The sequence below is a fragment of the Sapajus apella genome, unplaced genomic scaffold (assembly GCF_009761245.1).
Source record: "Sapajus apella isolate SASKATOON/1434 unplaced genomic scaffold, GSC_monkey_1.0 scaffold503, whole genome shotgun sequence".
In the NCBI taxonomy this organism is placed as follows: Eukaryota; Metazoa; Chordata; class Mammalia; order Primates; family Cebidae; genus Sapajus; species Sapajus apella.
The window spans coordinates 21,008-45,108 of NW_022437433.1; the positions used below are offsets into that span (position 1 = coordinate 21,008).

The window sequence follows — 24,101 nt, forward strand, 5'->3', positions numbered from 1 at the left end:
AAAGAAAGAAAGAAAGAAAGAAAGAAAGAAAGAGAAAGAAAGAAAGAAAGAAAGAAAGAAAGAAAGAAAGAAAAAGAAAGAAAGAAAGAAAGAAAGAAAGAAAGAAAAAAGAATAATCCTTTGCCTAGGAAATTCCTTCCTTCTTCAAGGGAAGGCACTCCCAAACACCTCCATGAGCTTCCCTTCCACACAGCTCAGGAGAGGCTGCAAGGTCCTCCCAGCGCAGGTGTCGCCAGCAGAGGGCGCACTCCCTCCCCAGTCCACCAGGCTCCATAGGAAATGCCAGGGCAGGGCTTAAAGGAAGGTTTATCAGCCTCCATTTTACATAACTGGGTAAACAGAGTCACAGCCAGAATTGGAAGCAGCTTTCCCAGGGAACGCCCACTCAGGAAAAGACTGTGGGTCTCCAGTATGCTCCCACAGCCCACTGTTTGCTCAGTGACTCCAGGGATGGTGCTTGTGACAAAGTTTTATTAGTCCTCAACAAAATGAGAAAAATACCAGCAACTGCATGTATATCCAAGAGTGTATATTGCTTATATACAACTGTGTGTGTGTGTGTGTGTGTGTGTGTGTGTGTGTGTGTGTGTGTGTGATGTAAATTCTTCCACTGACCTTTTCTGAATAAGGACTAGGACTATCCATATTCTCAGAGTATAGCTTCCTGATTTTTTAGTTTTTCAACAATCTCCCTTTAATGGTATTGATGTCACATAAGTTTTCAACATCCTTATTTGGCAAAATACAAAGTAATAACCCTAGGTCCTTTGCCAAAATTAAAGTATACATGCGTGCACACGCACACACATCCATACACCCAAAAGCTTAGAAATTCTTGCTCTCCAGAACCCACGTGTCGGTTTCTTTTCATTTTGGTATTTTTCCTATGGCTGTGAAATGACCCAGTCTCCATTAGAGCCATGGAAGAAAGTACCCCGAGTCTGTTAAACCCCTGCACTTGGGAGTGGGGAGTGGGGCACACAGATCTGTGCACGTGGTTGTGGCCCCTTAGGGATATTTAGGGCTACTTCCTGACACTGACAGCTTGCTCTTCGTGGGCAGGTACCCAGCTCCTGTTGGAGGCCTGTGTCCACGCTAGTGTGCCAGTCTTCATCTACACCAGCACCCTAGAGGTGGCTGGGCCCAACTCCTACAAGGAAGTCATCCAGAACGGCCACGAAGATCAGCCTCTGGAAAACACATGGTCTGCTCCCTATCCCTACAGCAAACAGCTTGCTGAGAAGGCTGTGCTGGCGGCTAATGGGTGGACTCTCAAAAATGGGGGCACCTTGTACACTTGTGCCTTAAGACCCATGTATATCTATGGGGAAGGAAGCCGATTCATTTCTGCCACTATAAATGAGGCTCTGAACAACAGCGGGATCCTGCCAAGTGTCGGCAAGTTCTCCACAGTCAACCCAGTGTATGTTGGCAACGTGGCCTGGGCACACATTCTGGCCTTGAGGGCCCTGCAGGACCCCAAGAAGGCCCCAAGTGTCCAAGGACAGTTCTATTACATCTCAGACGACACGCCTCACCAAAGCTATGATGGCCTTAATTACACCCTGAGCAAAGAGTTTGGCCTCTACCTTAATTCCAGCTGGAGCCTTCCTTTACTCCTGATGTACTGGATGGGCTTCCTGCTGGAAGTGGTGAGCTTCCTGCTCAGCCCAATTTACACCTATCGGCCCCCGTTCAACCGCCACACAGTGACGTTGTCAAACAGCGTGTTCACCTTCTCTTACAAGAAGGCTCAGCGAGATCTGACATATAAGCCGCTCTACAGCTGGGAGGAAGCCAGGCAGAAAACCGTGGAGTGGGTTGGTTCCCTTGTGGACCGGCACAAGGAGATGCTGAAGTCCAAGACTCAGTGATTTAAGGATGACGGGGATGCCCACGTGGGTATTGTCGGGAGATGCCGTGAAGCTCCACCCTCCTGGCTTCGCACAGAAGGTGACAAGAGCACACGCCCAGGTCCTGCTGCCTCCTTTCACACAATGGTCTAATTATTTTCTCCATTGTCACTGAAACCTGTGCAGTAACTGACCTAACCAAAAGCTTTCTGTCCTACTCATAAACCAGAGGACACACAATGTGATTTGCTGTTTCCAATTTTCAGTGGCTGATTCTGAACCATGTGGGGTCTCTTTTAACTTGGGGGTCTCTTGACTACGATAGCTCCATTTCCCCTCTTAAATGAGAAAGCATTTCTTTTCTTTTTAATCTTCCATTCCTTCACATAGTTGGATAAAAAGAGCAATAAATGTTTGAATGTTTAACGCGGAGGGAGGTGTGGATTTTGTTAATGCATCCTTTCCTCCTTTCCCCTTCTTTTCCAGGTGTTGCCATCTCCAGTGTAGAAGAATAGCATAAAACCTGGGTTGGGGGGAGGGCAGAGTAGTGACAGGGCCAGGAAGCAGGGATGACTCCATAAGCTCTACTACTTTTCAGGCATGCACAACATGACCTACTTATAACACATATTACCTCATTTAATACTCATCAGAAACCCGTCAGGAGGGAGGTGCGGGGTGACTATTCCCATTTTACCAGTGAGGAAACTTGTTTGCAGTCGCACTAACTGATTAGTGGCTAGGCCTGCTACCAGAGAGTCTACCTTGAAAGTCCTTATCTTTCCATGGAAACATGCAGCCTGAACTGGTCTTGTCAGTGACACAGCAAAGCACGGGAGCATGGGGTGCTGATCCTTGCAAGAGAACCAGCTCTCTTGGGTTACCTTTTTCTTGCCCAGTCCCATGCATGGGACTCTAGAACCCAGGAGAATCGCCAAATGATCCTGAGTAGGGGTGAGTGAAGAAAAATGCAGCCAGCCATCTTCAGTGCCAATTTCCTTGAAGTTCTCTGTATGTTAGTCATTCTGGTCATTCATAACCTTCCATTTCACCCTTTCAAATCACACAATGAAGCCACACCATGGGATCCTCGGAAAAAGAGAACAAGTGTGAACATCTCCCAAAACATACCTTCTGTTCTGCCCAAGAAGTAGAAGTCTACTGTTCCACATCCCCAGATTTAACTGCTTCTCTCTTTTTTCTCTTTAAATCTCATCCTTTTCTCATTTATTCTTTCATCTCCTTAGCCTCTTTCTTTCCCTCCAAGTCCCCTTAAATCATTGACCTTCCCATTCTTCTCAAATTTCCTGAGGAGAGGAGGCCAATCAAGACAAGCTTGGGGACTTCAGTGATGACATAGTGATTAACTAACCAAAGAAACAACAGTCAAAGAAAAAAAAGACACCACTGTCGGAACATCAGGGACAGAGTTGAACTGAAGCAGGTGAGCAGGTTGCTGTGGGTCCGGAATGTGGGGAGGGGAAGCTGTCTCCCTCTGTACCTGGGTGTATCACAGCCATGATGAGAGTCACACCCAACATCGAGATGGCTTCTTTCTTACACAGGAAATTAACAGGTCATTAATCAGCTTAATTTGATTACTGCAAAGAGATAGTTTCAGCATTCATTCTGAAGGGAAAAGGGAAAAACATTCTGGTCCAGAAGAACAGGTTTCTACCACCATCGCCATCCCAAAGGACAGATGGTCAGCACAAGTATCAGGGTGGAGTGACCCCAGGCAGTGGGGTAAGGTGAAAAGTGGAACCCCATCCTTTCCTGGCTGCTGCACAAAATGCAAGAGCTAGAATCTATCCAGCTCTTGTAAGGCATGCACACCATCTATACGTTAATTTAAAATAGCAGTGCAAGAAAAAGAGGGTGGTGGAATGTTGGCCAAGGCTCGCCCCCCCCTTGTTTTTCTGCCTAGTGAAACTCCACACCTATTAACCCACCAGGGCAATTTTCACAGGGACGCGAAGAAAAAGAGCATATCTCCAACAGGCAGTGAGGGGTGTTTGAAGCAAGAGACGAGAAGATTGGATTGGCCAACGGTCTCAACTGAACAAGCACAAAGGCCTCTGAGTGTTGTGCCCAAGAAAATGCAACATCCCTTCTTACACCCCTGGGAGTGCCAGGTGGGCAGAGCTCCTGCACCAGGCCCCGCTGCACCTCACACAGTGCACCACACGGGGCAGCAAAGGCTCAGAGGGAAGAAGAAGGACGCCTGACCTGGCAGACTTTGGGGTCCTTTTTCTCCACCTGGGTGGCTCTGCAGGGTACCTGGCAAAGGGCCGAATGAAAGTGCAAGCAAGCACAGCCTGAGATTTTGCTGAAGGTACTATCTTGCCCTAGCATAACATGTGAAGCCTTGATATGAAGTTCTCCCTGTCCACCTCCCACCCCCTGCAGCCCCTGGCCCCAAATTCCTGAAGTCATCCTTATAGCTGGCAAAATGATTCACTACAATCAGGTTGGGCAGGCAGGGAACAAAATCCGCCTTCCCCTTCACCCTTAAATGGTGCTGGAATGTGGAAGCATCTCTGCCTCTCTCATATCTGTCTCCCTAGCATTGAGTGCTGTGCCAGGCACATGCCCACTTGGCTGACAGGTGAACTTCTCAGGGGCTCTGCTCTTAATGAGAGACAGCCTTGGGGTCCCGGGGAGGCCAGCCATGCACAGATGGTATCAGAACACCCAGGCAGAACCATACCCTGCTTCAGTTGTTGTAGGTCCAGAAAGGCGTCTCAGTGGAGTGTCTTCAGTGAATAAAAAGAATGCATGGAACTGCTTCCAGTGAACCCCTGGGCTCCAGGAACTGGAGTCTGTCAACCCCTTTACTTGTGTTGAACATTCTGCAGATATATGCGTGGGAATGCCAGCTTGAACACTGCACATATACTGATGCCTTTTTCAAACTTCTTAAACAGAGGGCAACATGGTATATGGAACATCTTGCTGCGCACCACATGGGCTTCCAAAGCTGAGCATTCCTGGCTGCTGGAATGAGGCAGGCCACCAGCTCAATTCAGAGAGCACTGTGAACAGTGGCCTGGATCTGACTGAAGGAGCTGGAAATGGAAACTTATTGGAATGTGCTTAGTTAGCAGACATGACCCTGGCACCACAGTCTGGCAGCAGAAAACTGCAATCTGCATGGTATTTGAGGTTGTGACAGGGAAAGAGAGGAGCAAACATGAACAGCAAAGCTAGAGATAGTTGGGCCTTAAGACTCATGTCTATAATCCCAGCATTCTCGGAGGCCAAGGTGGAAGGATCACTTGAGTCTAGGATTTCAAGATCACCCTAGGCTACATAGGGAGACTGTCTCTACAAAATTAAAACCTTTTTAAAAGCCAGTCAGGGCTTGGAGGTGTGCACCTGTGGTCCCAGCCACTCCCGAGGCTGAAGTAGCAGAATCACTTTGCCTGGGAGGCTGAGGATCATGCCGCTGCACTCCAGTACTCTGGGTGACAGAGCAAGACCCTGTCATAAAATAAAACAATAAACAAGACAGAAGACAGGTTACAGGGAAAAAAAAAAGAAGAATGTCTAAATGAATAACCTCAGCACTGGATTTCACATGATCTCTTTTGCCACACTCTGTTCTCCATTTGATTTTTAAAGTAAAATCAAACCCCACGTCCTGCCTATTTAAAACCTTCCTGTGGCTTCCATTCCACTCGCTCTACACTGTAAACTGATCTCCAGCCCTCCCAGGCACTGAATGATCAGCTCATCCTTCCAACTTGTTTTCTCTCACTCTCCCTTCTACTCATGATGCCTCAGCCAGATTGGCCTCCCTTCTTTTTTTTTTTTTTTTTTTTTTTTTTTGAGACGGAGTTTTGCTCCTTACCCAGGCTGGAGTGCAATGGTGCAGTCTTGGCTCATCGCAACCTCCGCCTCCTGGGTTCATGGCCTCCCTTCTATTTCATAAAGAAGCAGAACTTTCTTGCCTCTCGATCTTCACCTTTATCATTCCCTTTACATAAAATGGTGTTCCTCATCTTCTCATGGTTGGCTCTCAGTTGACAGGTATATCTCTGCTGAAATGTCCCAGCCCTGATGAGCTGAGACATCCCTGACAATCCTCTCCCAAATAGGCTTGGCGTCCTTCATTACATCACCCTGTTTTTCTGCTCCTAGCTGTTACCACAACCTGCAACTAACTTATCAGTTGTCTATTTTACTGTTTATCTGTACCTGCATAGGGACCTTACTCAGTCTTGATCCCCACTACATTCCCAAAAGCCTAGAATCATGCCCAATGTCATAGAGAGTTCCATAAATATTTATTAAATAAATTAATCTAGGAAGGCAAAGCTGGATGAAACCACATCAGCACATCTGAAGAATTATAGCAGTCAGAGGAGAAAAACAGTGAGCTAGGATAAATCCCAGCAGAATGCATCACTATATAAACCAACAGATCTAAAAAGCCTTCTGTCATTCCTTGACTGGACACTTTCCTGCACGAACACATGCCATAGTGCAGGTCCACTTTTGCCCAGATTAACCCACAGAGCCAGGATATGGGTTAAGGTACATCAGCATGGAAACGCCAAAAGAGAAAGCATTCCCACAGCAGTTGGCCTGGTAATAATTTTTAAGGCCAATTTGTTTAACGTAAATATATGTATAGAGTGTACACCACCCATACATTTATAAAGGAAAAACAAACTACCATAGTACAGCTCTGCTTTTCTGTAACTGCAGTTCCGAAACACAGAATTCAGGGAAGTGAACATCGAACTTTCAAATCAGCAGTCACTTAACATTTTTTTTTCACAAAGTGTATGACTCAAAGCCCTTCGGTTGATTCTTCTGGGAACGAAATATCGTAAAAGAGCAGATCGGTAATGGCTGAGACAGCCAATGGTTTACAATGTTTTGCACATCCTTTATGTTGCCAGGAGATGATTATGGAACGTTGCACTCCGGACAGAAAAGCAATATTTATAAAATATTCCCAAACAAAAATCATACTCTCTATCCTTTTTATTTTTATTTTTTAATTATACTTTAAGTTCTGGGATACATGTGCAGAATGTGCAGCTTTGTTACATAGGTACTCATGTGCTATGGTGGTTTACTGCACCCATCAACCTGTCACCTACATTAGATATTTGTCCTAATGCTCTCCATCCCCTTCCCCTCCACCCTCCGACAGGCCCTGGTGTTGTTCCCCTCCCTGTGTCTATGTCTTCTCATTGTTCAACTCCCACTTATGAGAACATGTGGTGTTTGGTTTTCTGTTCCTGTGTTAGTTTGCTGAGAATGATGGTTTCTAGCTTTATCCATGTCCCTGCAAAGGACGTAAACTCATTTTTTTATGGTTGCATAGTATTCCATGGTGTATATGTGCCACATTTTCTTTATCCAGTCTGTCACTGATGGGCATTTGGGTTGGTTCCAAGTCTTTGCTATTGTAAATAGTGCTGCAATAAACATACATGTGCATGTGTTTTTATGGTAGAATGACTTATAACCCTTTGAGTATTTACCTAGTAATGGGACTGCTGGGTCCAGTGATATTTCTGCTTCTAGATACTTAAGGAATCTCCACACTACAATGATTGAACTAATTTAAACTCCCACCAACAGTGCAAAAGTGTTCCCGTTTCTTCACGTTCTCTCCAGCATGTGCTGTTTCCTGACTTTTTAATGATCACCATTCTAACTGACGTGAGATGGTATCTCACTGTGGTTTTCATTTTCATTTCTCTAATGAGCAGTGATTATGAGCTTATTTTCTTATGTTTCTTGGCCAATATATATCTTCTTTTGAGAAATGCCTGTTTATATCCTTTGCCCACTTTTTGATGGGATTGTTTGTTTTTTCCTTGTAAATTTGTTTAAGTTCTTTATAGATTGTGGCTATTAGACCATTGTCAGATGGATAGATTGCAAAAATTTTCTCCCATTCTGTAGGTTGCTTGTTCACCCTGATGGTAGTTTCTTTTGCTGTGCAGAAGCTCTTTAGTTTAATTAGATCCCATTTGTCAACTTTGGCTTTTGTTGCCATTGCTTTTGGTGTTTTAGTCATGAAGTCTTTGCCCATGCCTATGTCCTGAATGGTGTTGCCTAGGTTTTCTTCTAGGGTTTTTATGGTGTTAAGTCTTACATTTAAGTCTTTAATCCATCTTGAATTAATTTTTGTGTAAGGCGTAAGGAAGTGGCCCAGTTTCAGTTTTCTGTATATGGCTAGCCTGTTTTCCCAACACCATTTCTTAAACAGGGAATCCTTTTCCCATTGCTTGTTTTAGTGAGGTTTGTCAAAGATCAGATGGTTGTAGATATATGGTGTTATTTCTGAGGTCTCTGTTCCATTCCATTGGTCTATATCTCTGTTTTGGTACCAGTACCATGCTGTTTTTGTTACTGTAGCCTTGTAGCAGAGTTTGAAGTCAGGTAGCATGATACCTTTAGCTTTGTTCTTTTTGCTTAGGATTTTCTTGGCTATGTGGGCTCTTTTTTACTTCTATATGAAATGTAAAGAAGTTTTTTATAATTCCATGAGGACAGTCAATGGTAGCTTGATGGGAATAGGATTGAATCTATAAATTACTTTGGTCAGTATGACCATTTTCACAATATTGATTCTTCCTATCCATGAGCATGGAATGCTTTTCCATCTGTTTGTGTCCTCTCTTATTTCCTTGAGCAGTGGTTCGTAGTTCTTGAAGAGGTCCTTCACATCCCTTGTAAGTTGTATTCCTAGATATTTTATTCCCTTTGTATCAATTTTGAATAGGATTTCACTCATTATTTGGCTCTCTGTCTATTATTGATATATAGAAATGTTTGTGAGTTTTCACATTGATTTTGTATCCTGAGACTTTGCTGAAGTTGCTTAACAGCTTAAGGAGTTTTTGGGCTGAGATGGTGGGGTTTTCTAAGTATACAATTATGTCATCTGCAAACACAGACAATCTGACTTCCTCTCCTCCTATTTAAATACCCTTTATTCCTGTCTCTTGACTGATTGCCCTAGCCAGAATTTCCAATACTATGTTGAATAGGAGTGGTGAGAGAGGGCATCCTTGTCTTGTTCCAGTTTTCAAAGGGAATGCTTTCAGCTTTTGCCATTCAGTATGATATTGACTGTGGGTTTGTCATAAATAGTTCTTATTATTTTGAGATATGTTCCATAAATACCTAGTTTATTGAGTGTTTTCAGCATGAAAGGGTGTTATATTTTATTGAAGGCCTTTTCTGCATCCATTGAGATAATCAGGTGGTTTTTGTCATTGGTTCTGTTTATGTGATGGATTATGTATTGGTTTGTGTATGATGAACCAGCCTTGCATCCCAGGGATGAAGCCAACTTGATCATGGTAAATAACCTTTTGGATATGCTGCTGGATTTGGTTTGCCAGTATTTTACTGAGCATTTTCACATGGATGTTCATCAGGGATATTGACCTGAAATTGTCCTTTTTCATTATGTGTCTACCAGGTTTTGGTATCAGGATGATTCTGGTCTCATAAAATGAGTTTCAGAGGAGTCTCTTTTCTTCTGTTGTTTGGAATAGTTTCAGAAGAAATGGTACCAGCTCCTCTTTGGATCTCTAGCAGAATTTGGCTGTGAATCCATCTGGTCCTGGGCTTTTTTTTTTTTTTTTTGGTTGGTAGGCTATTAATTACTGCCTCAATTTCTGAACTTGTTATTGATCTATTCAAGGATTAGACTTCTTCCTGGTTTAGTCTTGGGAGGATGTATGTGTCCAGGAATGTATTCATTTCTTCTGGATTTTCTAGCATATTTGGGAAGAGGTATTTAGACTAGTCTCTGATGGTAGTTTATATTTCTGTGAGAGAAGTGGTGATATCCCTGCTATAATTTCCTAATGAAACAGAGAATATTTCCTTATTCTCTGTTTTCTTCTTTGTTAGTCTGGCTAGTGGTCTATTTTGTTAATCTTTAAAAAAAAAAAAAAAAAAAAAAAAACAGTTCCTGGATTCATTAACTTTTCGAAGGGTTTTTTGTGTCTCTATGTCCTTCAGTTCTGCTCTGATCTTAATTATTTCTTGTCTTCTGCTAGCTCTTGAATTTGTTTGCTCTAGCTTCTCTAGTTCTTTTAAGTGTGATGTTAGGGTATTGATTTTAGATATTTCCTGCTTTCTCATTTGGGCATTTAGTGCTATAAATTTCCCTCTAACGACTGCTTTAGCTGTGTCCCATAGATTCTGGTATGTTGTGTCTTTGTTCTCATCAGTTTCTAATAACTTATTTATATTTCCCTAATTTTGCTATTTACCCAGTAGTCATTCAGGCACAGGTTGTTCAGTTTTCATGTAGTTGTCCGGTTTTGAGTTAGTTTCTTAATCCTGAACTCTAATTTGATTGTACTGTGGTCCAAGAGACTGTTTATTATGATTTCCATTCTCTTGCATTTGCTGAGGAGTATTTTACTTCCAGGTGAGGCAATGCCCCACCCTGCTTCTGCTCACTCTCCATGGGCTGCAACCACTTTCTAAGCAGTCCCAATGAGATAAACCAGGTACCTCAGCTGGAAATGCAGAAATCACCTGCCTTCTGCACTGGTCTCACTGGGAGTTGCAGATCGGAGCTGTTATTCAGCCATCTGGTCAGATCCCCATAATCTCTATCTGTTAAACAGTGCAGCAGAGAGAAATCAGAGGAAGAGGAAAAAAAGCAGGTGTCATTAGAATACTTGGAATAGTAGTAAAAACTTTGGAGAATTGTGGTAACTTAAAAAAACTCAGAAGTCTAAATTAGATGTCATTGTTAACGGGTCAATTAAAAAAAGGGGAAAATTGACAATGATCCCAGTGTTAGGCCTTCATTATTTATTTATTTAGAGACAAGTCTTCACCATGTTGGCCAGGCTGGTCTCAAACTCCTGACCTCAGGTGATCTATCCACCTCAGCCTCCCAAAGTACTGGGATTATAGGCTTGAGCCACCATGCCAGGCCTAGACCTTCATTTTTTTATGCAGGTCTCAAATTGGCTGCTGCTTTGGAGGACTAATAATTTGAGGCCAAGGAGGGGTCTTTAATATGGCAGCAAAGATGGTGTGTTTGTGCTGAAAGTTCAGGGACATACTAACAAAGCACATGTCTGGGGGTGACTGTCTGTCTGACACAGCAGTAACAGTGGCATCATGGGACAGGAGGCCTAGATGATTATGGGCCTTGAAGATGACTTCCAACACCCTGATTTGCATGGCAACATGTGACTTGTAAAAAATGGAACCTTTGTGATTTAGTCTGTTTGTACTAGTATAACAAAGGATATGAGAGCGGATAACTTACAAATAGTAGAAACTTACTTCTAATGTTCTAGAGGCTATGAAGTCCATGATGAAGATGTTGTTATATTCCATGTCTGGTGAGAGCCCAGTGTCTCCTTCCAATACAGCATCTTGTTGCTGCATCCTCTGCAAGAGATGGACACTATATCCTCACATGGCAGAAGAATGGAAGGAGTCACCTAGTTCTTTCAAGCCCTTTCATAAGGTCACAGTCCCATTCATGAGGGCCTTGTCATCATACATTAGTTGCTTCTTAAAGGACCCAGCTCTAAATACTATCACATTGGCAATTAAAATTCAATATACAAATCTAGAGGAGATACATTCAGAACATTCTATTTCACAAGATCAAGAAGGAATGTGGGACAAGAGTAATATTGATGTAGCCTAACTCATGCACTGCTGCAAGAGACTTTGGGAATATTTTTTACTTGGAGTCACAGAGCCGAGCCAGAGACGAGAAAAAAACGTAGGAGTGAAGGATAGCCTAAAATATTCACTGTGAAGACCTAGGATGTTACAGGATATTGTGACCCATTGACTAATATTTATTCTGGACAATGCACTGACTTCCAAGAAAAGTAGCAGAAAAAGAATTTTCAGGTAATAGATCCAAAACCCTAGAAACAAATTAATATTGACTAGTTGAGTATTTCAACAGTAAATAAGAAAGGAAATATCTTTATTTTGATCATATTGGGTAGTTTTAGTAGATAGATAAAGGCTTACTCAATAAAGTACTACAGGGCTAAGTGAATGGCGAAGATCTAAGTCTAAGAAATCTCCTTTACTCAGGGGTCCCCAAGAACATGACATCTGACAGTGGCAGACTCATGAGAGAGCTGTCCCACCAGGCACGTCCCACAGATAGGACCAAACGTAGGCTGGCTTTTCTCTCCTCTGGCCTGTTCTCCGACCCTCCTACTCTTGTCCTCCATCAGGAATCAGCCTCACAGACAGTGGGACTTGACGCCCTTTCTAGATCTTTAGAAGTTCACTTTGGAAATTCACTTCTAGATCATAGAACTCTTTGTCACATACCACTTTTCTCACCCTCTTTCCGTTTGTGTTAAATTCATAACTGTGGTCTCATGATTTTCCTCACATCAGAAAAAGATAAGAACATCTCAGTACTAAATGTTCTTTGTGGTTAAGCAACTAAATAAGTAAAGCCTTGAAGATAAGACTTGAAATCAGAGAAAACATGAGTAGGGTAACATCCACCCAATCACAGTCTTATGTCAATTTTTTTCATGCTTTTATGTTGGCTAGTAATCATGTTGCAAAATTTCCCAAAGTTTTTTTTTTATTACAGGGACTTCAAAGGAGGCCTCCTTAAGGTCATCTCTTCAACCCTGAAATCACCAGCTGATGACGTGTGGGGTTCAACAGAGATTCGTTTGGGGTAAGAGTGAAACAAATCACATGAACATATGGTATTAAAGCAATGTGGTATCCAGACAATGATGTTAGCTTACTTTATAAGAGAATGTAGTGGAAGCTGTCTTTGAATACATCTACCTGGTGATAACTGTGCTCCCAGATACACATGTGTGTAATTTTTTAAGTTGTGTCTGGACTCAGAGGTCTAGATACAAAATTCCAAGGGAAATGGCAAGAATATTAAGATAATGCCAAAATACTTTTCTCCATTGCTCAGAAACAAGGAAAAATGAATGCCCACAGTAAACTGAAGAGGTGCATATAAAATCTCAGAAGGAATCTCTTAACTCCTAAAAAGTCTTATATTTGTCATGCAATCTGATATGAAGATAGGCAACAGACGTGAACAGACACCTTGCCAAAGAAGATGCATAGAACACAAAAAAGCATGTAAAAAGATAATCAACATCATATGTCATTAGAGAATTGCAAACTAAAATGAAAATGAGATGCTACTGCATATCCATTAGAATGGCCAAAATCCACCAAATGCTAGCAAGAATGTGGAGCATCCATTGCTGGTGGGGATGCAAAATGGTAAAGACACTTCATAAGGCATTTTGGCAGTTTCTTATAAAACTAAACATATTCTTAACATATGATCCATCAATCATGCTTCATTGCATTTACACAAATAAATTGGAAACTTATTTCCACACCAAAACCTACTTTTAAGTTAGATTTTTATTTTTTAGTTTTTATTTTTTATTTGAGATGGAGTTTCACTCTTATTGCCCAGGCTGGAGTGCAATGGTGTGATCTTGGCTCACCACAACCTCCAGCTCCCCGGTTCAAGCACTTCTCCTGCCTCAGCCTCTCAAGTAGCTGGGATGTGCCACAGGACAGGCTAATTTTGTATTTTTAGTAGAGACATGGTTGTTCCATGTTGATCAGGCTGGTCTCGAACTCCCGACCTCAGGTCACCTGCCTGCCTTGGCCTTCCAAAGTGCTGGGATTACAAGTGTGAGCGACCGTGCCCAGTCTCTTAGGTCTTTATAGCAGTTTTATTCATTATTATCAAAACTTGGAAGCAGCCAAATTGTCTTTCAGGAAGTGAGTGAATAAATAAACTGTGGTACATCTAGATAATATATTTAGTGCTAAAGAAGAAAAAAGCTGTCAAGCCATAAAAAGACATGAAGGAAACTTAAATTTATGTTACTAAATGCAAGAAGCCAATATCAACAGGCTACATGCAATATGATTCCAACTATATGGCATTCTAGAAAAGACAAAACCTTGGAGACAGTAAAAAGGTCATGGCTGTTGGAGTCAGGGTGCATAGAGGGATGAACAGGCAAAGCATAGAGAATTTTTAGGGCAGATTATATTAAAATGGTGGTGACGTGTCATTGTACATTTGTCAAAACTCAATGAATGTACAAGACCAACAGTAAACTTTGGACTTTGAGTGATAAAGTGTCAATGCAGGTCAACTCATTGCAGTGAATGTACCATTCTGGTGCAAAATTTTGATAGTGGGGAAGCTGTGTATGTGTGGGGTGGGAGTATATGAGAACTCTCTGCACTCTCCCTTAATTTTGTTGTGAAGCTAAAACTATTATAGAAAATAAAGTCCATTTTAAAACTTAAATGAGATAATATATGTAAAGTACCTGATACCCAGTAAAGGGCTCAATTAATATATTACATCTCACATGTAGAGCTTTCTATCTGCAAGGAGATGTCCCATGTGACCTCTTGGTCTGATCTTAACTGGTTATTCTTTACAATAAATTTCTGGAGTGGACTTACTGGGTCAAGTGTGTAAAAGTTTAAAATATTTTGTCAGATACTAGAAATTTGCGTCCACTTACAGTTCCACAAATAACATGCCCGCCTCCCCACATCTTCACCAACATTTAGTAACTTGAGCTATTTTAATATTTGCTAAACTACTTGTAGCTTTCATACTGAGTTCAATGAAGCGTTCATGTTCTTTGTGATGCAAGAGAAATCCCCACAGAAAAAGTTGGAAGTATGACAATCTACCATTTTTTTTTCTTAAACATTGGAATTTCAAGAGTGCTTGCATCAGCATAAAGTTTGATTTAATCTGAAGACTCCACTGGGGAAAGATCTACTTTAAAGCTCCTTACAGAGTTGTTGGAAGATTCAGTTCTTTGAAGGTTATTAAACTGAAAACCTCAATTCCCCCTTGATTGTTGGATGCCTTCAGTTCCTTGCTATATTATCCTCTGCAGCATGGGAACTTGCATCACCAAAGCCAATGAGAAAGTGGAAGTGTAAAAGCCAGATGGAAGCCACAATACTTTCTAACCTAATCATGGAACTAACATTTCGTTGTTTTTGTCATATTATACTGGTTAAAAGCAAGTCATTAGTTTCAGCCCACATACAAGGGAGTGAATACCAGGAGGTAGAGATCAGTGGAGTCACCTTAGAGGCTGGCCGCCATACCATCATTGTCACACTCCAGAGAACCTGGTTGAATGGCATCTGTGTGACCTAACGCCCAAGATAATTAGCAGACATAGCAATAAGTAGAAGATGGAAATGAGATTTGCTAAAGCCTTCTCCTTCCTCACTTCAAAGGCCTTCTGGGAAAGACAGTCAAGTTAAACTGAAAGCTCTGGGCCCAGCTCTCCCTGTATCATGGAGGGAATCGCCCATTCTTTCTTACTTCTGACAACTTGGTCTTCAATACACTTCAAATACCTGGGAACCTATTCATATCCATCCTCTGAATAGGAAGAAAATTGCTTCTCCTTGGCAAATAGCTTTTGCCTGGGCAATGGTCACAGCCTGTTATTAATGTGGGAAACTTTCCAGTATGTTCATTTTTGTGGTCGCAGTTCTCTTCAATTTCATCCATGTATTAGTCTATAAGCACTAAGTTTCAAAAGCACTAAGACATTCTAGAGTCCTTGATTGTTCACCCATCCTTCTTTTTGTTTATTCAATAAAATATGTTAAGTTCCTATTATGTGTCAGATGTTGTGCAAATTCTTATAGTAATAAAAAGACGTATGACAGACAGACACTTTGTTTAGTCAAATGCTCAACAATACTTGAACATCTACTCTGTACAAGGTGCTAAAAATCAATAAAGGAGTAGTCCAGTTTATGACAACACAACAAAAACAAACTCTTGACTCCTCTGGCTGTAAGACCTTTTTATTGAGATCTTCACAGCACAACTTCTTGAATAGGTGTTTTTAATAGTCACCCTCTTCACATTTTTCTTCTATTCATCAGAACACAGATGAATTGTGTGTTGGACTTCCCAGTTGAATTTTCCACCCAACTGTTTGTGGAAATTGCTCTTACCAAATTACTTATGATGTTGCCAAAACCAGTGATCAATTATCTTCCTGTTGCATTTCATGTATCACCAGCATCCAACATAGTGGACCATACTCTTCTTGAAATATTTTCTTTACCTGACTTTTACAATGCCATCCCCTTCTTATTTTCCTCCTGCCTGCCACCTACTCCTACTTGATATCTTTAGCTGGCCCCTCCTCTTCTGTTCAACCTCTAAATGTTGATATGTCTATTCCAGGATTCAGTCCAGAAACTTTTCCTTGTATCCTTGAATACTCTTACCCTAGCTTATTTTATCTAGTCCTGTGCTTTTAAAAACTATTTTATGCTACTCATGTCCAAGCTGACCTCTCTAGGACTATAGCACAAGGGGTGTAATTTTCCGAAAGTAACCCAGAAGTTTAATAAGCAGGTCAGGAAGGGGGATTTCCCTCTTCCCAGCATGAGGGACTGTACCCAGTATAGCTCCATGTAGAATGGGTGGTTTCTCCCCTAAGAAAGAGAAACCCTTTGCACGAGCCCCCAAAACTCTAGATTCTGGGCATTTGATTTTCCCAGGTAATGTTGTGAACAGCTGGCATCTAATCTAGATGGTTTCACATCAACAGCCTGTGTGTTCCTCCATTGATAAAGCTGTGTCCATGTGCTTGCATGAAAAAAAAAAATTATAATCAGAGAGACTAGTCTTTCTGCACTTAAATGCAGACCCACATTGTGAGCCCAGCAATTTCCTGACCATTTATGCATCCGTGTGAGGTAGGAGGATGGGGAAATCATGCCATCTATTATTTTGCTGATCTGTAATCTTTGTGTTTTCCTAATACAGCATTTTTTTTTTGGCTGAGTGCAGAAGACTTTACTGATGGTACACAACAAGGTGGGGCTCCCTAGGCCTCTTCCTCTTCAGGGGGTCTGCATGGAAACTGTGAGGAAAAAGATTCTCAGTGTAGGGGAGACTGAGTGTGACAGGATTTTGGTCATTAACTCACACATAAGCAAAAATTCCCTCAAAATGGATTATAGGCCTAAATTTAAAGGCTAAACTATACACCTCTTAGGAGAAAACATAGATTAACATACTTAGGAACTTGAGTTAGACAAAATCCCAGCGTTTCCCGGTAGAATAAAAAAAGTTGAAATATGAGTCATGATCAAAACCAAAAACATTCGCATTTAAAAACAGATCAATAAGAAAATGAAAATATAACCCAGAGACAGAAAAAAATTTTAAATCATATATTTGATGAAAGATTTGTATCCAGAATATAAAATACACTGACAACTAAATAGCAAAAAGATAAATAAATCAATTTTAAAGTGGGCAAAATATTTGAATAGCCATTGTACCGAAAAGGTGTAGGAATGATCAAAAAAGCACATGAAAAGATGGTCAGCCTCATCAGTCAGCAGGGAAATGCAAACCAAAACTAGAACGAGACACCGCTTCTTACCCACTAGAATGCTACAATAAAAAAGAAAGAGAGTAACAATTGGGGAAATGAAAACACAATGATGTAAAAGATTGAAATACTCATGCATTGTTGATGAGACATGCAGCCACACTGGAAAACAGTTTTGCAGTTCTTAAAACGTTAAAAATACATTTAGCATATGACCTAGTACTTTCACTCCCAGAAGTCTACCTCAAAGAAAAAAAACCTGTGTCCACACAAAACATGAATGTGAATATTCATAGCAGCTTTATTCATAATAGTCCATAAAGTGGAACCACATCAAATATCTATCCACTGATGAAAGAATAAACAAATGGGAGTAATCCATACAATTTAATAGGATTTGGCACTTAAAAAATCTAAAATATTGATACGTGTTACAACATAGATGAACCACAAAAGTATATTAAGCTAAGTGAAAAAAGACAGATACAAAAGACCACATATTGTATGATTCCATTTTTATGATATCCAGAAAAGACAAATCTGTAGTCGGTAAGTCAATTAGGGGTAGCCGGGAGCTGGAGAGTGAGAATAAGGGGTGGTATTGATGAGCATGAGGGATTCCTTTGGAAAGATAGAAATGCTCCAAAACAAGATTGTGATGATGGCCACACAAGCCTAAAATTTTACCAAAAATAATTGAACTGCACACTTAAAAACAGGGAAATGTTATGATATGTCAATTATACCTCAGTAAAGCTATATAAAAACAAAAGAATGTTAGTAGTGTGGCCCCCAAGCATTCTTGCCCTTTGTTTTATTTCTTGCTTTCTTTAGCGTTTACATTTATTAGTTCCATTCAGCGACTCCAAGAGACACTGGCTGAAATCTACCAGCCTCCAGAACTCTCAACAGCTGAAGGAATGAACAAGCCCATCGTGAAGGTGATGGCGATTGGTAAGGTGCACTCCAGCATCTGCTACAGCAGGCAAAGGCATGCAGTGCACCTGAGTGGTCTCAGGTAGTGCTCCACACATCTCAGCAAGACCCAGGGCCTGCAGCTAGTTCTGATAGCTTCAGAGGACAAGCTGCTGCATCCCAGGGCACAGGGCCAACCTTTCCTAGGCAGGTATGTTTGAAGCGCTGGTAGTCAGGTCCCAAGTAGCAGTGAATGTCTGCAACACGGAAGGAGGGCAACCCCACAGTGGGCTTTCAAACCAAATAATTTGTAGAGTATTACTTCCAGCAACTTCAGAAAGCGTTCTTTTCCAGTGCTTGCAGCATGTTCACCAACATAGAACATAGGCTGCACCATAAAACAAGTCTCAATGAATATCAAAATCAAAATCATATGGAGCATATGCTCTGGCCACAGTAGTATTTAATTAGAAATGCATAATAATCAGATATCTAGAAAATCCCCAACTTTAGAAAACAAGCAACATGCTTCTGATTAACACTTGGGTCAAAGAAGAAATCACAAGGAAATATTTTAAACATCATTAACTGAATGATGACAGCCCCGCATTAAAATATTTGATACAGCTAACATAGTGTTTAGAGAGAAACTTACGACTTTAAATGCTTATAGTTTGAAATGAGCAAAGTAGTAAAGTCAATTACTTATGGTTTTGTTCTAAGAATCCTGAAAAGGAAGAGGAAAATAAATCCAAAGTTAATACATGTCAGCAAATAATAAAAACAATGAAAATCATGAAATAGAAAAATGAACAAACAATAGAGACAATCAATGGTCAATTTTTTTGTACTCTCCGTGCACAATATCTATGAGGTAAATTGGGGGAAGGACAGAGAGTTAATGGGGAACAGGCAGAAAAATCTTTCTGGAGTGAAGGAAATAATCTATATCTTCTTTGGGGTGATATTTAAGTGGGCAAATATGACTGTCAAGGTTCATTGACACTGAACGCTTCAGATCTGGGCATCGTAATGCATATAAATTACATCTCGATTTTTCAAAATAGAGGAAAGTGTCTCGGGGAGTTTATGGTAGTGATATTTGGGCAGTTCTGTGGCATAGGCTTCAAAAGCACTTCCAGCATCTTCCGTTCCAGAATCGGCTGAGAATGGTTTTTCAGACAAAAATGTAGGATAACCTCACTAGTGGGTCCCTGTCTCTCTAGACTGCCTGTCTCAGGCAATGGGTCAGGGCCAGGATCCAGGCCCCGGACATCCCATTTAGTATTTTAAATATAAATAATAGAGTTTCTTTGATATGGTGCTAGAGACCCAAAATCATAATTCCTGGTTATGTATAGAATTAAATTAAAATATTTTCCTCTTATATCCAACTCTTGACAACAACCCTACTCTCCTTAAGAAATTTGATGAGTTTCCCATGGCTCTAGCAATGCTTATATTTCAGGCACACCTGACAACTCCTTGCTCAGATTACTTTTCTGGAATGAGACGAAGTAGAAACAAATATTTGCTCCCTCCCAATCAACTGCTACACATGCTGAATTATGAGTCTTTGTTTATTTGTTCCTTTTATGGAATGTACACCCTCCACTCTAACACTCCAACTCTAACCATCCTTGAACACCTATGAAACATCATCTTTATCAGAAAACTTCCCAGAAGCCTTTGCAATGACCTGACTCATGTTCATGCAAAGCTCCAGAACAAGACCAAGCTGACGGTTGTAGAAGGAGACATTCTGGATGAGTCATGCCTTAAGAGAGCCTACTAGGACATCACGGTTGTCATCCACACTGCCTCTATCACTGACGTCTTCATTGTCACTCACAGGCTGTCACGAACGTCAATGTGAAAGGTAGAGTAGCCTGGGGAAGAGATGGAGCAATGTGGAAAAAATGAGAATCAGAAAAAAGAACAGGATGGAAACAGAAGTTTCTACACTGAACACCTGCTGTCCTCTGAGCAAAGTGCCTTTGTGGATCACTACCAACTAAGGAATTCAAGACTGCCCACCTTAGTTTTGTTTTTTGAGACGGAGTCTTGCTCTGTCACCAGACTAGAGTGCAGTGGCGCAATCTCGGCTCACAGCAACCACTGCCTCCTGGGTTCAAGCGGTTCTTCTGCCTCAGCCTCCGGAGTAGCTGGGACTACAGGTGCGCACCACCATACCCTGCTAATTTTTTTGTATTTTTAGTAGACACAGTGTTTCACTGTGTTGGCCAGGATGGTCTCGATCTCTTGACCTCGTGATCTGCCCACCTCAGCCTCCCAAAGTGCTGGGATTACAGGCATGAGCCACCATGCCCGGCCTAGTTTTTTAGATGAGAAAACTAGGGCTGAGAGATGGCAAGGAACTTGTCCAAGTCCCCACAGGTAAGGAAGTAACTAGGAGAGTTAGACTTTAAACTCACTCCTGTGTGACTCCAAAGGCTGTGGATGCTCTTTCTGATGTGGCTCCAATAAAGAGAAACTAAACTCCAACTTCAGACTCTTGATATCAAGTCACCGCTTGCCTCCCAGTGCAAAACTCAGACCTTCCAGGTGCCACCACAGTCATCATGTTGAACCTTGTGTGCAGGCTGATGAGAACATTCAGAGTCCTCCTGCCCATCTGAAAGATGAAGTCCTCTGGGGAGAACTGGCACAGCTGGTTCACAGAGGTCTGTCAGGACAGAGTCACCCAGCACACGCCTTCCCACAGTAGTTTCTGAACAATGAGAGTTTCCCAGGACACAGAATACGATCTCTCCAGCTCACCACAGGGCCTGTGATTACAGAGCCATTTCCAACCAGGTGCCCAAAGTCCAACCTCACTCCACCCTCACCTCTCAAATATTTGATGGTCTTTGAGAATTGTGGCTTTCCAAACCACTTTAAATTCAGAGACACTGGCTTAAGGAATCTTGCCGTGCAGTCTCACGCTCTGATTCCCAGAGCCCAGCCTCTTCAGCACCACAGTACCCCAAGCTCTGACCTGTCCCTCCACATTCAGTCTACTTGAACACCTTTTCTAAAGCAACTAAATGCTTTTGGGTCTCCAGCACCATCTCAAAAAAAAAAAAAAAAAAAAAAAAAAAAAGTCCTTTCCAGTTTCTGCTTGCCCATAACCTCTAAGTACCCCTACAGTGCAAAGTAACAAGTTTTTCATTTCAATTCTTACTCTCCACAGCTCCCAACAACAGGGGATATGAAATGACAGGGAAGTGTCAGAGGCATCTGTTTCCTAAAACCGTTATCACTCACAGGCTTGGAAAATACTTCACAATCTTGGTCAATTTCCCCTTGAAGGTAAACTAACTCCATATTTTGTCTGCCACTAGATTAATTTTTGAAAAGATGCGGCTGTCTCTCCAGAAATGCAAATTGCACAGCGACTTTATAAAAGGCCAAGAATACAAAATAAGTAAATAAAAATGATCCTCTGCCCAGGAAATCCCTTCCTTCTTCAAGGGAAGGCAGTCTGGACACCTCCAGGAGCTTCGCTTCCACACAGCTCAGAGGACGCTGCAAAGGTCCTCCCAGTACAGGTGTTACCAGCAGAGGGCGCACTCCCTCCCAGTCCTCAACAAGGCTCCACGTGAAATGTCAGAGCAGGATTTGGAATACTAAGTAGAAAGAAGGTTTATCACCCTGCCCTTTACATAACTGGGTAAACAGGGTCACGGCCAGAATTGGAAGCAGCTTGCCCAGGGAACACACAATCAGAAAAAGTGTGTAGGTATACAGAATCTCCCCAAACCCACTGTTTGTTCACTGACTCCTGGGATGGTCCTTGAGAAAATGTTTTATTAGTCTTCAACAAAACGAGAAAAATACCAGCAATTGCATGTGTTAAGAGTGTATATTGCCTATATACAACTGTGAATGTGTGTGTGTGTTGTGAATTCCTCCACTGCCCCTTTTGTACCTAAAGACTGGGACTGTCCATATATTCTCAGAGTATAGGCCCTTGATTTTTTAGATTTTGAGTGATCTGTCTTTAATGGTATCAATAAAAAATCATAATTTTTCAATTCCCTCCCTTCCTTCTTTCCCCTTCCTTCCTTCCCCTCCCTTCCTTCCTTCTTTCCTTCCTTTCTTTCTTCCTTTCTTCCTTCTTTTTCTCCTTCCTTCCTCCTTTACTTGGCAAAATATAAAGTGATAACCCAAGGTCTTTTTCTAAAATTAAAGTATACACACACACACACACGCAAGTCCACAAAACCCAAAAGCCTAGAAATTCTTCCTCTGTAGAACCCAAATATTCATTTATTTTTATGTTTATGTTTTCCCCATGGCTATAGCATGGCTCAATCTTGGCCAGAGCCACAGAAGAATGCACCCCAAGTGTGTTATAAGCACTGCACTTGGAAGTGGGAAGTGGGGCACGTGGATTTATGCATGTGGTTGGGGCCCCTTAGGGGTATTTCCTGACACTGACAGCTTGCTCTTCATGGGCAGATAATGAAGTCCTGTTGGGAACCTGTGTCCAAGCCAGTGTGCCTGGCTTCATCCACACCAGCATCATGCAGGTAGCTGGGCCCAACTCCTACAATGAGATCATCCAGAATGGCCACCAACAAGACTCTTTGGAAGGCACATGGTCTGCTCCATACCCATACAGCAAAAAGCTTGCTGAGAAGGCTGTGCTGACAGCTAATGGGTGGACTCTGAAAAACAGTGGTACTTTGTACACTTGTGCCTTAAGGCCCATGTATATCTATGGGGAATGAAGCCCAATCCTTTCCGCCATTATAAATAAGGCCCCATTACAATGGGATCCTGCCAAGTGTCAGCAAGTTCTCCACAGTCGACACAGTGTATATTGCAATGTGGCCTGAGCCCACATTCTGGTCTTGTGGGCCCTACTAGACCCCAGGAAGGCCACAAGAATCCGAGGACAGTTCTATTACATCTCAGACGACACACCTCACCAAAGCTATGATGGCCTTAATTACACCCTGAGCAAAGAGTTCAGCCACCGCTTTGATTCCAGCTGGAGCCTTCCTTTATTCCTGAAGTACTGGATGGGCTTCCTGCTGGAAGTGGTGAGCTTCCTGCTCAGCCCAATTTACACCTATTGACCCCCCTTCAACCATCACACAGTGACGTAGTCAAATAGCGTGTTCACCTTCTCTTACAAGAAGGCTCAGCGAGATCCGGCGTATAAGCCGCTCTACAGCTGGGAGGAAGCCAGGCAGGAAATCATGGAGTGAGTTGGTTCTCTTGAGGACCAGCACAAGGAGACCCTGACGTCTAACACTCAGTGATTTAAGGATGAAAGACAAGTGCATGTGGGTATTGTTAGGTGATGTCATCAAGCTCCACTTTCCTGGCTTCATACAGAAGGTGAAAAAGACACAAACCCAGGTCCTACTGCCTCCCTTTCACACAATGGCCAAATTATTGTCTTCCTCTGGTCATCAAAAACTGTGCAGTCACTGGTCCAGCCAGAAGCTTTCTGTCCTAACCATATACCAGAGGACGGACAACGGGATTTGCAGTTACCAAATATCAGTGGCTAATTCTCAACAATTTGGGGTCTCTTTTAACTTGAGGTCTCTTGACTACTAGAGCTTCATTTCCCCTATTAAATGAGAAAGAATTTCTTTTTTTTAATCTCCTATTTCTTCACACAGTTCAATGAAGTGAACAATAGATGTTTTAATGTTTAACCTGGAGGGAGACATGGGTTATGTTATTACATACTTTCTTCCTTTCCCTTTCATTTTCATATACTGTCATCTCCAATTTAGAAGAGTACCATGAATCAGGGTTTGGGGGGTGAGCAGAGCAGTGGGGAGATCAGGAAGGGTGAAAACTGAACAAGCTCTACTAAGTCTCAGGCATGTATAAAATGACCTACCTGTGTCATATATTACCTCATGTAATACTCATCAGAAACCTCTGAGGTGGGACGACT

At 41.9% G+C, this 24,101-nt stretch overlaps 1 protein-coding gene across 2 annotated transcripts in view; it reads left to right on the forward strand.

Moving 5' to 3' along the window:
- Nucleotides 1–23,857, forward strand: part of LOC116546014 (3 beta-hydroxysteroid dehydrogenase/Delta 5-->4-isomerase type 1-like) — a 31,474-nt gene extending 7,617 nt beyond the window's left edge. The window contains exons 4-5 of one of the 2 annotated variants that reach the window (XR_004266553.1): nt 1,063–2,000; nt 13,607–13,619. Coding sequence is in view for 1 of the 2 variants with exons in the window: in XM_032272379.1 (XP_032128270.1) it covers nt 1,063–1,874 (812 nt within the window). In the remaining variant the exon portion in view is untranslated. Of the gene's footprint in view, nt 1–1,062; nt 2,001–13,606; nt 13,620–23,486 lie in introns of those variants that run through there. The other variant, XM_032272379.1, reaches the window with a different exon arrangement.
- Nucleotides 23,858–24,101: the final 244 nt, after the last annotated feature.